Source organism: Limulus polyphemus, unplaced genomic scaffold, assembly GCF_000517525.1.
Source record: "Limulus polyphemus unplaced genomic scaffold, Limulus_polyphemus-2.1.2 Scaffold6098, whole genome shotgun sequence".
NCBI classification, from domain to species: domain Eukaryota; kingdom Metazoa; phylum Arthropoda; class Merostomata; order Xiphosura; family Limulidae; genus Limulus; species Limulus polyphemus.
The window spans coordinates 27,566-43,886 of NW_013671708.1; the positions used below are offsets into that span (position 1 = coordinate 27,566).

The following is a 16,321-nucleotide window of genomic DNA, read 5'->3' on the forward strand; positions in this document are numbered from 1 at the left end:
CCTTTATAGTAGTGAGGTATCAAAAATCGAAATGGTGTTTTTAAGTGTTCTACACTCACAAAAAAGAAACTTATCATTCTATAGGTATTTAAAGAACTTGTAGCATTCCGCTACAATTTAATTCTTCGTATTTTTAGCCGACACTAGGCAGCTGATACATAGTGGAACAGAGTTATTTAAACCTATAGAATGACAGGTTTCTTTTTTGTGAGTGTAGAACACTTAAAAACACCATTTCGATTTTTGATACCTCACTACTATAAAGGCTTGGTTTGGTCTGAAGTTCATTTGGCGACAACTCATTCAAAAGTTAATCAATCCCCAGCACCGGACTTCACTTTGCCTTCCCTACCTACTTCTTCTCACTAACCGGACACTGATAACGGATTGGTCATTATCAGTGAAAGTGGGTTTTCTCGGGGTACTCACGCCCCCCCCCCCACACACACATAAAATTCCTGGCATAGGATTTACAGATCCCCGCCGCCCTGATGGACCATATGTCCTATATCGGACGTTTAGTTTAGTTTACTCTGCTCTTCATTTAATTTCCAGTTTCTCAAGCTAAGCCCATATTCCTAGGCCACGAGCGGGGTGAAGTTGAATTGCTTAATTTTCGAGCACCCTTGATAAGTAATTATTTTTTCGGAAATAATTATTTTTTAAAACAAAATAACTGACAGAAACGAACGAACGAAGTTTCATTCGGTGGTCGTGTCCAGGGTCACTGATGAGGATTGGAATTCTCCGAAAGTAGTCTGGCCCACAGACACACCCCCAATAAAAGAATAGACCATTCCAAGCTTTTACTTGTTGTTAAACAAATGTTTAAACAACTCTGTTCAACATTGTTGTTGTGTTTTTCAATTTTCAAGTAAATGCTCCTTTTAAGAAACATGAATAAATAGTTTGATAAAAACATTACAGTAGACGAATTGTCTGGTTTATTCTGTTGTTGACGAACAAATGAAATGTCGTAGAAATTTGGATTTTGTTTAATGTAGATACAATGTCTTAAATTCGCTGCATTTGTTGAAAAGCACGGTAAAAAGAAAAGAGAAATATGTCAGGTCTTTAATTTTTTTCACATTTGACCTAAGGCTGTTTTAAACTGAACTTTTAAAAATGAAACGGTACTTCTGGCTGAGGTATTTCAGGTGTGTCAACACCCCAGAAACAACAAAACTCTATACTGTATAGAGAGTCTCCTGTAGTTAACTTTTTATGTAACCGTTCTTCTCGATATCGGAGAACGAAATGAACAAACATCGAACCCTAAATCTGACTTTTAAAGCATAAGAACCTCAGTCGCTCTTTTGTTATAAAAATGCACGACATTAACATAATCCAACTGTTTGTGTGCATACACGAATTTTTTCCATTTAATAATAATTTCGTAAAATAAATACATCTAGATAAATATTATTTTTCCACGGAAAAAATATGCTAGAACTATTATTGTCTGATATAAGAATTTTATTATTCTATTTAAAGCTGTCATAATTTTTTTCAATATCATTTTCTCTTTGTTTCATAATTTTCGCACGAAGGTACACAAAGCTCCAGTACAACTATAAAGGAGGTAATCACACAGTTCTCGATCTTAGCTTTCTCTCTATTAGTTCTTCTATTGATTTCTGCTCTTCACTCCAGCAGCTAGATAGTCAACGAACAAGAAGCTGGCCAGTTTTAGTGTTAACACTTTCAACATTGTGAATATAATCTGTTTATGTGTTCACTAATATTTACTTATTTCTCTTTGCTGTCTGTTTTCAATTTATTCTTTACATAACGTTTTCTTTATATTTGCCCGAATACATTGATCTGACTGTCACGCTTATAAAGCATCTATGGGCCCCAAAGCTCTTAGAACATTTTTAGGTAATTGGAAGCGAACCACGAATCCTCACAGTCCAGGCACATAAATCACTAGGCTTCTATAGCTATATTCATTTGTCAAAAGTACATAATCCATCGTATTTACACTATATCTATTGTCAATAATACTTCAATACATAGTAACGACTTGATTTTTCTCTAGTTTAAAGAATTATATTTGCAGTCAACTCTATGAAAATATTAATACACTTATTTCGTTTTTTAGTTGGCTCTACCGAATTCGTCCTTCAGTTCTGCATACTCCATTCAAAAAACTTCCTCTTGGCAACTTATCAACAAACTGGGACATATTTGAGCCAAATCCGAATCAGGTGATTAAGATGAACAAGATATTAACCTTGCTTCTAGCTCAGTATCTGAAAATGATTTTTTTTCCATGAGTTTGATTTTTTAATAACATGCTGTTTATTTTTTTTTTGATTTTACAGAAATTGTTTTTCCCAATTGTAACTTTCCTTTATTATGCTTTTTAAATGTATATTAATATTTACATGCTTATTTCAGGTATTTGTTTATTATTGTAGTGCTTATTATCATTATCAACGATTACAATTTTCTGAGGGGAAAATTTGGTTTTTAATAATACATTCAATAGGTTAGATATAGAGATTACCATATTATGAAATAATTACAGAAAAGAGTTTAAATTACAAAAGTTAGAAAATTATGATTTGTTTGTGTGCCTATGTATACTACATTTATAATAATTAGTACTATGTTTTTTCCTTTATGTTTATACATTACATATTTTATCATTTTGTTTATAATGCTTTCTATAGCGTTGGGTTCGCATATTTATAGGTAATACGTTTATAATACTTTTCCTTATACTTATGCTTTATGTGTACAAGTAATGATATATTTATAACCACATTTATCTTCTGCGCTTTTTTGATGTTTATTAAAGTGAAGTATGTCAGTAAGATTAATGTGCGTTATGGTTTTGTTTTTCAGCTCAAATGGGATCCTTTTGACATACCAGATGTTGAAGATAGAAGGGTGGACTTTGTTCAGGTCTGACGACTTTTGATTAATTACTTTTGGTTTTAATATAAATGTATGTACGTATATGTTATTTTAAAAAATCGTTATTCGTGAGAAAGGCCAACAGAGAGTTGTTAGGACCGTTAGGTTAATATTTACTTAAATAATTTCATACCGGAACGTATTTAAAACAAACTATATATATGGTAAGAATATGAATGTAAATATATTTTTATGTTAAGAAGTCCGTGTGACTTATGAGATTCAACTAATATGTGTTTATATACAAAAGTGTATATGCGTGTGATAAAACAAGTTATCAGACAGCTGAACTGACATTTAATCCAGAATATTTCCCCCCAAAAGCAAACAAAACATAACATTGAGTACACACGAATAATGGATTAACATAACGTAAAAAAGAATCAACAATACAAATAAAAACTATTCGTACCACTAGATTCCACTTCAGAAACAACAATGCTCGTACCAGCAAAAATCATAAATGCTGGCTAAACATGATTTAAAAATGAAAAAAAAAAACAACAACTAAAAATATTGACAACTTTCAAAATTAGATGAATCCGATATTAATGTGAATTATAGGGTTCAATGTGACTTCCAAAAATAATCATAAAACAAACAACACCTATCAAAAATCAAATTCATTAAGGTTAGGCGTTGCACTACCCTCTCTACTGACTAAATGTTCCAGGGGACTCGCCAGTCCACAAAACAATTCATAATTCTTGGGATACAGCTTAAGATTCCATTTCTGAGCTTCATTCATTACGTCCAGATAATTCCTGTTTGCGATGTTTACTTAACTCCTTGTCACCCCTCCCATCTGGTTAGGCTCTGAGGCTTATCTTTAGAAATCATCTCCTTTCTTGTTATCATCATCTACCGTTCTCTGGTTCACTTCTTCCATTCTGAGTTAATAGTTATCTAATTAGTCCTATGAATTATACTAGGTCACCATCAAAATGAGTTTATGTTTCTTCTTTATTTAATTTGACAATCCCGTAATTCCTGGAGGATACTTTTAGTTTTTTAGGCTGTGTACTCAACATGTGGACAAAGTTCTCCTGCCGATTTTCTTAATATCGGCTCCCTGTTGAATCCATCATAAGACCTGGGTTTTGTGAAAAGAGAAGAAAAATAAGAGAGCGCGGATCTCAGGGAGAGCTTTTCAACTTTGGATAATTTTAATTGTTATTGGGAAGGTTGTTGAATCCTGTTTTTCTTAAGTTTATGTAAAATATGATTCAAAATATTACTAGATTTTAGGCTCGGTTAAATTTTGGTTTATTGATCTTTATTATGAGAGCTTTTCTTAACTGTTCTAAGTTTTCGGTGTTTTGCGGTACCTATAATCCTTCTTTGAAGGAATTCGGGCTTTATTCTTAATTACAATCAGCTCTTTCACGACTTTAGTGTTGAACATAAACCAAGATACAATGCCAGAACGATGTATAAAATAACAGTGTGATGATGACCGAAAATACTTCAGCATTGGAAAATGTATCCCAACTTTGCTGACTTAGAGATGACACAGTTGTACCTTTAATGTAGTAATTTCTATAGTTTTATCAGGCAAAAACAAGGATTATAACGTATTACCCGTGATAATTGTGTATTTGTTGAGCTACACAAGAATTATGTAAACATTTTTAAAGATTTATTCGCAGGTATAAAAGTAATTCCGAAATGGTAGTTGGGCACGAACAGTTTTCATTTTTATGCTGTTATAGTTACTTATAATAATGATTATTCTAATTAGTAGATTATTGGTGATAATATTTAGATTATCTTTTTTTTTTTTTTTTTGTTCTGGAGTCACTAGAAAAATTATTCAAACTCCAAACTAATTCTGTTTTTCTTAGGTCTTTAAATTTATCGTTGATTGATAATTTTCTTTAGCAAATCCCTCATTCTCTCTTTCTAAGTCTAAAAATCCATTTGATCTAAAAATCCATTCGATTTTCTTTTAATGTTTGTACTTTCTTACGACTGAATGGGGACATCTTATTCGATTTCTTTTTTTACAATTGTACTGTTGGGAAATCTCTTATGACCTTGTTCTAGATTTCTTATTTTCGTCTCTTCTACTAAAGCCTATCTTCTATTTATTTACATCTTGACCTTGACCACCTTTGGTATGCTTGCAGAATTCCAACCACGAATAAACAAACTTCTCGTTGTAGCATTTGATGGTATTCTATAGGATCATCCTGATAAATAACGAACAAAAAACAAAACTTTCTCTCCCTTTTGGAACATCTGGCTTCTATAATGTACAAAATGTATCAGCTGATGAGATGGGCAAAACATTTTTGATTAAAAAATCGAAAGTTTTAAGGCACCTATTTTTTAAAATACAGCACATTGCTTGTATTTTTCATTTGTTTCTTTCAAATGGATTATTATTTTTAATGCTTGTGAGTAATATAAAGTTATACAGCTATTCTCTCAGAACAACAGTTTTAACGGATATATAAAAGTGAATTATTAAAACACAAAAATAAATGGTAGATAAACTTGACTTATAAAACAATAAAACCATTATGCTATAAATTCTGTGTAAGTTATAAGTAAAAACAAATAAACAACTTAACAAGAATCTCAAGAGAAATAATATACGTGTATGGAATGTAATTGTTTAGAAAAAAAATAATGTCAGATTAGAGAGAATAAATTTGTCGCTAAAATTTTCGAAAAAGCGTAAATTCTAGGGTGAAAGTATGAGAGTAAAATACAGTTTTTTAGAGGTAATGCTATAATTGTAAAAAGTGCAAGTTTTAGAAGAGGCACTGTAAGAAGAAAGTGTTTAACTTGTTAGTAGCTTCACTCCGTATATACATTACTGCGAAGTTTCTACACACTTCATTCGTATCCGTAAAGCAGTGGTTCTCAAACGTTTCAGGCTCGCATACCACTTTTTGTTTAATTTTTTTTTAAATTACAAAATTAGGCCTAATTGAAAAAAATAAAAAAACCAAGTAACAAAAATTTACATTTTAACACTTACCCATTAATGCGAAAGATACGATTGTTTTTTTTCAGTCACGATTTAAGAATATGTGGTACCATTTTTGTCAATTATAAGGGAAGAAAATAATGGCGAGTCTATGCAAGTAGAGGGTGAGTCTGTAAGTGAGGATAGTAGTATGTATATGTACGTGGAAAGATCAGATAGGGCTTGCTACAAATTTTATTATTTTTTATATTAATTGTATCGTGTACCACCGACACTAGCTCTATGTACCACCAGTGGTACGCGTACCACAGTCTGAGAATCTCTACCGTAAAGCATTGTAACGTTTTAAAGAATTGCATTCCGTATTTGTATATCACTACAAAGTTTCAAGACGTTTCACGACTTCCGTATTTGTATATCACTACAAAGTTTCAAGACGTTTCACGACTTCCGTATTTGTATATCACTACAAAGTTTCAAGACGTTTCACGACTCCGTAGTTTGTATATATATATAGTACTCTAAAATTCCAAGACATTTCACTCCTTATGTATAGTTTTACCAAGCTTCAAGATTTACACACTGCATAAATATGTTACAATAAAGTTTCAAGACATTTCATTCCTTATGTATACTTTTACCAAGCTTCAAGATTTACACACTGTATAAATATGTTACAATAAAGTTTCAAGACATTTCACTCCTTATGTACAGTTTTACCAAGCTTCAAGCTTTACACACTGCATAAATATATTACAATAAAGTTTCAAGACATTTCACTCCTTATGTATAGTTTTACCAAGCTTCAAGATTTACACACTGTATAAATATATTACAATAAAGTTTCAAGACATTTCACTCCCTATGTCTATTTCTTGATTCTATTTGCATCTTTCCATTTTTTGTTCGTATTTGTTTTTTATGTAGTTCTAGCATCATCTGCTTCACATTTTTACAAATTTGAAATATATGAATGACATTCAGCAGTCGCTGCTCTCTTTCTTCTTATTGATGCCCTATTAAAGTTCCACATTTATTTTTTTATATAATATAAAAACCGTTCCACTTCCTAATATTTAAGTTTTAAATTTCCCACCCTTACATATTTTTTATTCTGTCTAAGAAGATACAATGTAATCTTACGTATATTAGATACATAAACATGTAGAAATTTATGACTAATTTTAAATTCTACAGGGTTTAAATACAGTGTGTGGGGCTGGAGACCCAAAAGATCGTCATGGAATTGCTATCCATATGTTTCTGTGTAACACATCTATGGAAGACAAGTAAGTGTTAGAGAAAAATGTATGACAGTTATTCAGGGTTTTATTTGGTTTCTTTGCTGTGTCGGGGCGCGGGTTGGTCCTGTGGCAGAGTTCTGGGGTTCTAAGCTGGTGAGCCGGGTTGGAATCCGTGCGATACTACAAAATATTCCTCACACTTTAAGCTATGTGTGCGGTACAATAGTGAATGGTGGGTGGTAGGGTACTGTTGACTGGCTGTCTTCCATCTGGTCAGTAGTTCGAAATTAGGTACGACTTTGCCAGAAATATAAAAAATGCGCCGTTGCCTATCTCAGGATCATACCCAGAATTTTAGCGTTATAACCTCTAGCGCTTATCGCTGAGCTACCTAGGGCTTTTTTTTTAACATTTACTATATGTTAAATTTTGCAAGAAGACTAATACCGAAGAATAAACCTTACCTTATAGAACAGGATATTGAATTATTTGATTAGAAGTTAATAAATTATTGTCTTTTAAAAGGCTGGCGAGTTTTAATTAACTCTACATTTAAGAAGGATAATTATGCCAGTTATATTATTTATAGTAATGCCAGTTTACTGTGATGTCCCTGATCGACACCTTGTCCTCAGCTGTATAATTTGTTTTTGTAGTGTTACCAAGTGCCATCAGGAGGAACGTTTATCATTTCTTTCTCTATCTTTGGGTTAGTGGCACACCATAGGGTTTTCATGGAAATTCTCTCGATGCATAATTGAATACTTCTTATTTTAATCATCTTTTGACACTCCTATCGCTTTAACCATACTGTATCTTGCAAGTTCCATATCTATAGTCTCTTTGTGAACATAGTGAGCATCTGCTTGCTAAGTTTCACAGTTTCTAGCTTTATTTAAGGCGTTTTAGTTGATGATGTTATTCAACCATATTCCATACGTGTCGTAGGGACTTAACCGAGGGGAAAGGGTAGACGAAGCACGTGCCATTCCATTTTGAATAAATTTTCTTTCCTTTTCCTCGTCAATTTTTCGTCTACACTTACCTCTCCCTACTTTGAAGAAAGTGGGTATTAGGACTGGTCTAACCAGTTTTTCGTGAGCACGCGTGTTGTGACCCAAAACAACACTTACTTACTTATACTCTGGGTGGTAATTTTGGTAACGTCCTTTCAACCTCAACGTGTTTGAGGACAATCAGGGGTGTTCAGAAGCTTTCCCAAAACAATATAAGTTTAACTAATCTTAAATTCCTTTGTTGTTCTGTATGTCGACGTTACTTCTGGATAAATCAGGAATGATGTGTCGTTTCACCTGCGAATATTTTTTATGCAAATCTTGGGATATTTAGAATATATCAATAAGAGTTAACTTTTAACGAAACTCTCCAAGTTGGTTTTTAGTCTAATACTACGAAAAACTGTATAGTTGGAAATGTTTATAAATGTTAATTCTGGATATCCTTTTTTCGCCCTATAGCCCCAATACATTCACTCAATTTTGAAATCAGTATGGTAGTGAATTAGGTAATTAACTTAAATAATTTCGATGAAGTATGAGTATTCGAATGGTTAACACAGGTTAATGTAACCGTGCCAAAATAAAGTGATTCAATTTGGATAAACCTTGATGTCATATAGAAAGGTTTTTAGTGATTATGTCAAACATTCTCAATGAACATCCCCCCAGTGGCACAGCGGTATGTCTATGGACTTACAATGCTAGAATCTGGGTTTCCATACCCGTGGTGGGCAGAGCACAGATAGCCCATTGTGTAGATTTGTGCTTAATTACAAACAAACAACCATACTTCATATTGAACTGAAACATGTTTACTGAATGTTCATTTATGACCATAGAATGAATGACCAACTTATACTTTCTCCTTAGGGAAGGTATAACTGCTAGTTCCTGTGGAAGACTATTGGGTCTGGGGCCTCTTCTGCAACTGTCTAACAGTTCTACAACAATGTACTCATACTTGACATTCAATAATGTTCACCATCCATGAGAGAAAGGATTTGATTGAAATTTTAGTTTAAAAATGAGTTATCATCACAGCATTACATCACAGAGTAGATTTTATTGAAATATTTCTTTGTAGACACAGCTATCAATGAAAGTACATTGCATTTCTGTTGCAACACTCGTGAGATTTTCACTAAAGAAAAAACAAATAATTTTTTTAAGTTTATTTTTTACTTGAAACTTACTCCTTTTTGTTTGTAATTTTTATTGGTTAAATCTGAAACATATCATTTTTGTGGAAATTTCAATTGTTTTATTTATTGCTCAGTTATTAAAATACTGCATAGTTATAAAAATATAACTCAGTTATGATTGGTGATGATCGGTGCGGTAATTTCCTAGATCCGAGTTTTGGACATATACATCGCAAGCTCCATTATAATACTTAGATATCAAACATTTAAAAAATACTGCCCCAGGTGAGAATAATATACCGAACACAGCAATCAAAAAATTTAACAGACGACTTTATCAATCACCTAAACCACTTATTTAACCTATTATTCCTATTTGGATACTACCCAACAATCTGGAAACAGGCCATAATCAAAGTTATCGCGAAAATATTATTCCGAATTTCATGATTCCAGAAATTTTAGACCAGTAAGCTTGCCAAACTGCATCGGAAAACTGCTTTAGAAAATAATACCTAGAAGACTGTTACTCTATCCTGAAACTAGACACATCCGGTCAGATATCATAAATGCATCTCGAAAAAACAGACAAACAGCTGGAAACAATAAACCAGGGCTTTAACCGCAATCACAACAGTATTTTTAGATGTCCGAAAATCATTCGACTCAGTTTGGCACAAAGGCCTATTATCCAAACTGTCCCACACTAATATCCCACAAATGTTCTTCAGATGGATATCAAGCTTCTTACACAATCGTATAGCAAAAGTAAAGGTCAACATTGCAATATCACATTTAACAACCCGGAGTTTCTCAAAGTTCCATTATATCATTTTCGTAAACGACATGCCTCTCAATAAGAAGATGACAATGTGATCTGGAGTGTGTCACGTGACCCAATAATCTCCTCGACCAAACACCACTATACCTCGTTATTACCGGGTATGACAAATGGAGTGTAAGCATTAAACGCCAGTAAAACACAGGCAATCGCATTACATAGAAAAATTACATGAAAAAGAAAACAACTCCCCAAAGTAAAACTTAAGATACCTGACTCACACATCACCTATTCAATCAAACACTACTACATTCTTAGGGTTAATCTTCAACAAACAATTAACATGGACATATAAGTTCGGTAAAATTAGTGCTAACGTTAACCTAAAAACAATAAACTACCTCGGAAAATAGGAGGATCCCACAAAGCGTGTCAGCCCGACACCATACTAACAATGAATTCCTAACATTAGCTGCAACGCCAGCCAATAACTTGGTTAACATACAGGTCTCTGTACAACTTTATTTCCAATCATAACTAGGATTCATTTTCGTATGCTAACATGTACTCTTCACCCCCATCCGGGTCAACACTAAAGGCACTGTTCGGGTAGATTATTCGGTGCCCGAGCAGTGAAAGTGGGTTTTCTCCGGGTTCTCCGCCCCCCTCTCCGCACATCGAAATCCTGCTATTAGGTCTCATGATCCTCGCCGGCATGAAATGTGCCGTTCGTCATTTACCGTATATTTCGGTGTATAAGACGCACTTTTTTACCCAAAAATTTGATCTGCTTGCGTCCTATACACCGAAGGTATGAATAATATATATGTATTCGATGACGAGGAACCCACTTTGAGACTAATAATGGCTGGAGACGGCTTGAATGGGTAATGAAGAAAACTTATATTAAAGTTTTTCTTCATTACCCATTCAAGCCGTCTTCAGCCATTATTAATACACATATATATATATATATATACGATATATACAAGCCATGTGTAAATATATTTAAATAGGCATGCATAGTTTAGTTCAATTAAATGTGTTATTTATAACAGTAGTAGTTTTTTTTCTTTTAAAACATAACTATTTATAATGCTCCCTAAATAATGAAAAAATAAATTACAGTGAAAGCAATGAAGATTTTGTAGGTTTTGAACCAAACTAAATAACAGTAAACCTTTTTTTAATTTACGGTATTTTCTTATTTTGAGCTCTTTTGTGTTTATATACTAATTTTTAAAGTATCAAATTGAATTTTTGTTCAATAAAAATCTTTCAAATGCGACTGTAGCTTTTTTCCCCCCAAAACTTTGTCTTCAAAATAAGGATGCGTCTTATATTCCGACAAATACGGTAACTGATAATCATAATGAGTCTCCCCTTAATTTCAAATTTCAGTCCGCATGACCACGTACTCACCCCCACCCCCAGCTGGTTTCTACTAAACCAAAATACCTTCCAAGATGAAATGAAGAAGAAGCAAAAGCAACGCCAGCTCTTTCCGGCTTTCTTCGTAAATCTCAGACTGTTTGATAAACAAAACAAATCTCCGAATGTAAACAACAAAAAATTGCCAAATCTTCATTCTACAATTATTAGCTTTACTCTCTCTCCACGTACGGGGCGAAGAGAAACAGCAGTTTCGGATCGCCCTAGGTTATCTCTTAGGCCCCAAGTAAAATATTTTGAACCTAAATACCTGCCAAGAATCGGATTAGATTGGACCCCATGTTTGTTCGGCGCCTCCGTAATACATATAGTAATCATGAAGACATCCAAGAAAGGAAAACAATAGCAATATAAGTAGATTTTGTTGTTGTTTGTTTTTCACAGTACCTTGAATAAAACCGGCTTGTGCATTGTATTATCAAATCTCTTTTAAAACTGGTTTTCTAAGAACGGGAAGGAAGGATAAAAAAGTAACAGACAAAATTATGTAACTTTTGAAAGCTTTATAACCTTGTTTTATTTCATTTAATAATTTGTTTGTGTGTTTGTTTTGTTTTATAAATATATTACAAATATTTTTAGCCTTCACAAGATAGGTATTCTCATCATAGGACATATAAATTTTGATTTAAATATTTTATTTTATATAATTGATATTTTTGACAGATATAACTCACAAGGTACATTTCTATGTGAAACATTTGACGAAACACAATTATATGAACGATACTCTTTCAATATATTTTTTCAGGTGTTTTTACAACTCGGATGGAGATTTCTTGATAGGTAAGCTGCTCAGCTAACAACAACATTGTCCCTCATCAATAAAATTTTGGGGTCTCGAGCACTTTTATTAAAATCTTTATTTTTTTTACCTTTTAAAAATGTGTTAAGATATCTTTTACTTTATTAAGCTATTAACTGAATTGGTAAGTTTCTAATTCTTTATTAAGATCTCTATATTTGGTTATCTTACTATTAATATCGCTTTTGCTTTGTTAAGTTTTAACACTTTAAGATTTCAAACATCCTGTTCATATGTATATAATTGTATGAAGTGTTTGAATGTTTACATCAAAATTATTAACACTTTATTAAAGCAAGAAGAAAAACCGATAATGAAGCGAATGTGACTCCCGTTCTGTTTTATTCAATTCCCGAAATGGAACATTTATGTCCACATAAGGTATATGTTTTGTGTGTAAGCACCAAGCATGATATTCTTCTACGTATGTTGTTAAGCACAAAGCTATACAATGGATTATCTGGGTTGTGCCTATTACAGGGATCGAATCCTGAATTTAATTGTTATAAACCCTCAAGCTTACCGCTGAACCGTCAAGGAAACAAAGCACGGCATTTTGACGCAATAAAATTATTACAAACCATTTTTACCTACTTCCAAATCAGTATTTTTCAAATGCTTATGTTTGTTTGTTGTCATGCACAGAGATAAAAAATGGGCTATCTGTGCTCTCCGCGTAAAGAGCATGGAAACCCTATTTGTAGCCTTAAAAGTCCTCATACTCAGTGCTGAGTCACCAGGGGGCTTTTAGATTGCATTATCCTGTTTATATTTCAGCTTTTTCTACCTTAATATTGTGAATGTATTTTATTATAATTTCGCTGAGATTACCTTTACCTGACATCAGTTGTAGAAATATATTCGCACGCTTGTTTTCTAAGTGGGCTGACTTACTACAAAAGTAAACCACTTGACAGTTATTTTTGTTGAAATTACTTAAAAGTTTTGTGTTTTTAACTATATTATGTCGTTACTGCTAAAATATTGAAACTATTTATGTGAAACTTTCATGTTAAGATTGATTCCGGCATATCTATGATAGTTAGGTTTGAATTGTTACAATGTAAACGCTATAAATGTAAAGATTAATGAGTTTGTTTTATTACTAACTGCGTTCAAGTGCCTCAACAAGGGAAACTTTGGATAACCACTGAATTCGGAAAGATGCTTGTTGAACCAAACGAAATTTGTGTCATTCAGGTAAGATATTCAGAGTTTTCTTGCACACACACACACACACATATATATATTTTCATAATTCTTTTTATTTGAATTTTTTAAGCTCAAAATGCTAAATGAACAGAGAGACAGGCAGGTAGGCGAACAGTTTACTATTATTCTAGAACAATGCCAAAACATAATTTAATATAAACTACAACCTAGTACGAAGGTTTGAGGAGGAATTAAAAACATAACAGCAGTAAAATGGTATAAGTAGTCAAGATAAACCTTCTATTAGATAATTTTAGAAAATATTCACGTAATTAATATATTTAAGCAAGTAAAAAGGTAAATTACCTCTTCAGTAAAAATATATTTTTTTAGAAATTATGATGTAGTGGGTATATAATACAACAATCAAGTAAACTATTTAATGACTGGAGTAATGGTATGTAATATATAATTTGATTAAATCATTCAATATTTAACGACTCAAGTAACGGTCATGTAATCTGTAATTTGCATAAACCATGTAATATTTAACGACTGGAGTAACGTTCATGTAATATATCATTTGTGTAAATCATATAATATTTAACAGCTGGATTAAAGATCACGTAATGTATAATTTGCATAAATTATGTAATATTTAATGAATGGTGTAACGTTCATGTAATATATAGATTATAATATTTAATGTATGAGTAATCGTCATATAAATTGTAGCGAATATAATGAGATTTTATTTGATTTTAGCAAGGGATGAGATTCTCTGTTGAACTGAAAGGCCCCACTCGTGGATATATTCTAGAAGTCTATAATAATCATTTCGTTCTGCCGCCACTTGGACCAATAGGTAGGTTCAGTTATTTCTGAATGAGTTAACAAGAGCTTAAAACCACTAAAGTCTAAGAAGGAAAGACTCAATTTCTCTGTAAAGGTTCAGTTATAGATAATTTTCCTGTTTAATTGATTTTAATTCGGTTGTAGTCCTTGAGAGTTGAATCTTGCGTGTATGAATGGAATGAGTAATCATTGTTGAAAACATCACGTGACTTTTAATTGACAGTTCAAATTAAATTCTTGAACTTAAAAAAAAATGCAATAAATTAAAGATGAAGAGATTTCTTGGCATATTCTATTAACAAAGACTTGGGATAAATATATTAAACATAATTCAGTACAGAACATACGTGAGATAAAGCCCCCCCCCCCCCAGTGGCACAACGGTATGTCTACGGACTTACAACGCTAGAAACCGGGTTTCGATACTTGTGGTTGGTAGAGCACAGATATCCCATTGTGTAGCTTTGAGCTTAACTACAAACAAACAAACGTGAGATAAATATTTACAAGTAACATAGGAAAAAGTATCAATCCATTTGCACCTGGGAAAAGTTTGTCCTCTGACAACAGTGTTACGTTGACCATTATTTTACGAGACTCGTCTCGAGTGTCATTAATTTGAAAAGGTGGCATTATAATTTTTTTCTACACTGCTTCACTGCCAGTTGCTTACGTTTTTACGGTTAGTTTCATCTTTTAACCATAAAAACGATCATGTATCTCGAGAATAACTCGGATATTATTTAACGGTTATATACCTGTATACTTACACCGATGCATATTATCCCCAAAATATCCACGAGTTGGATCTGTAAGTGAAATTTAAATAAACTGGGCCAGAGGTGGTCTAGAAGTTAATGTACCGCAAGGTTGAATGTCCGAGGTTCGAGCTCACGGTATACCACTAAACACACTCCACATTTTTACCTGTGTGGGCGTGATAGAAATAAAATAAATCCCTTTATTTGGCTTAGGGTAGTGGTGTAGGCAGTAGGGAGCACTGACAGGCTACCCTCCGTCTGGCTTGTAGGTGGTAGGGAACACTGACAGGCTACCCTCCGTCTGGCTTTAGGTTTTAATTAGAGACTACTGTACTTCACTGTTGTGGTCTTATTGCTTAACTGTTTAGGTTGAAAATACTTTACACTCTTGTTCAAAACTCTAATGTTAAGCCATTAACTTTCCTTTTATACTCAATATGTTTTATGATAAAATGTGTGTTTCTTTTGAATTTAACTCATTAACATCTGTGTTATATATCATAGTGGTTAATAAAAGTGCTATACTCAATTATGCATATTAAATGATACGTCATAACCTCTTAGGCGCCAACGGATTGGCTAACCCACGTGGCTTTCTTACCCCTGTGGCTTGGTATGAAGATAAGGAAGTTAACAAATATACAGTGATCAACAAGTTTCAAGGACATCTGTTCGCTGCTTGCCAGGTTCATTTTATTTTTTTTACTTTCGTAACTCAGTTAGTATTCTATAGAAAAAGGAACAGCTCTTTCCTGATAATTGATTCGTTTTGTACTAGCCCCTTTTAAAAGAATTTTTATGGTATAACAATTTTGCTGAATCGTCAATTTAGTAAGAATTATGAAATACTGTATAAGTATTTTTGGTGGGTTGCAGGAACGTCGAGAGCCAGCACGAGCCCCGGGGCAAACATCCTCTCCGGGCCCCCCTTTCTCTCTTTTTTAACATTTTCAAGAATTTATTAAAAATAAGATCCTAAATTAGGACAGCAACGAACTCATAAACCAGACAAAATCATAGCAGCAGCCGTTTTTACCTCACAGTATAAGCGTAGAAACGTTAATAAAGTAACAACAAATATCTATTAAATCTGTAAAGTAACAAATACATATTAATTATTACTCAAGTTATTATATCAGTCGTTCTTAATGTATCAAGCGTCTATATGCAAAGAAAAGCCCAAAACTATGTTTTTTATTATTAAATGAAGATATAGCCTAAAGATGCTTTGCGGGCTTTACAGTATA

General features: G+C 33.0%; 1 protein-coding gene across 2 annotated transcripts in view; it reads left to right on the top strand.

The window, feature by feature from the left end:
* Positions 1-16,321, top strand: part of LOC106473344 (homogentisate 1,2-dioxygenase-like) — a 50,354-nt gene that overhangs the window by 23,948 nt on the left and 10,085 nt on the right. For both annotated transcript variants that reach the window (XM_013934025.2, XM_022401792.1), the window contains 7 exons: positions 2,105-2,210; positions 2,854-2,913; positions 7,061-7,152; positions 12,253-12,287; positions 13,427-13,506; positions 14,224-14,323; positions 15,639-15,760. In XM_013934025.2, coding sequence (XP_013789479.2) covers positions 2,105-2,210; positions 2,854-2,913; positions 7,061-7,152; positions 12,253-12,287; positions 13,427-13,506; positions 14,224-14,323; positions 15,639-15,760 — 595 coding nt within the window. The remainder of the gene's footprint in view (positions 1-2,104; positions 2,211-2,853; positions 2,914-7,060; positions 7,153-12,252; positions 12,288-13,426; positions 13,507-14,223; positions 14,324-15,638; positions 15,761-16,321) is intronic.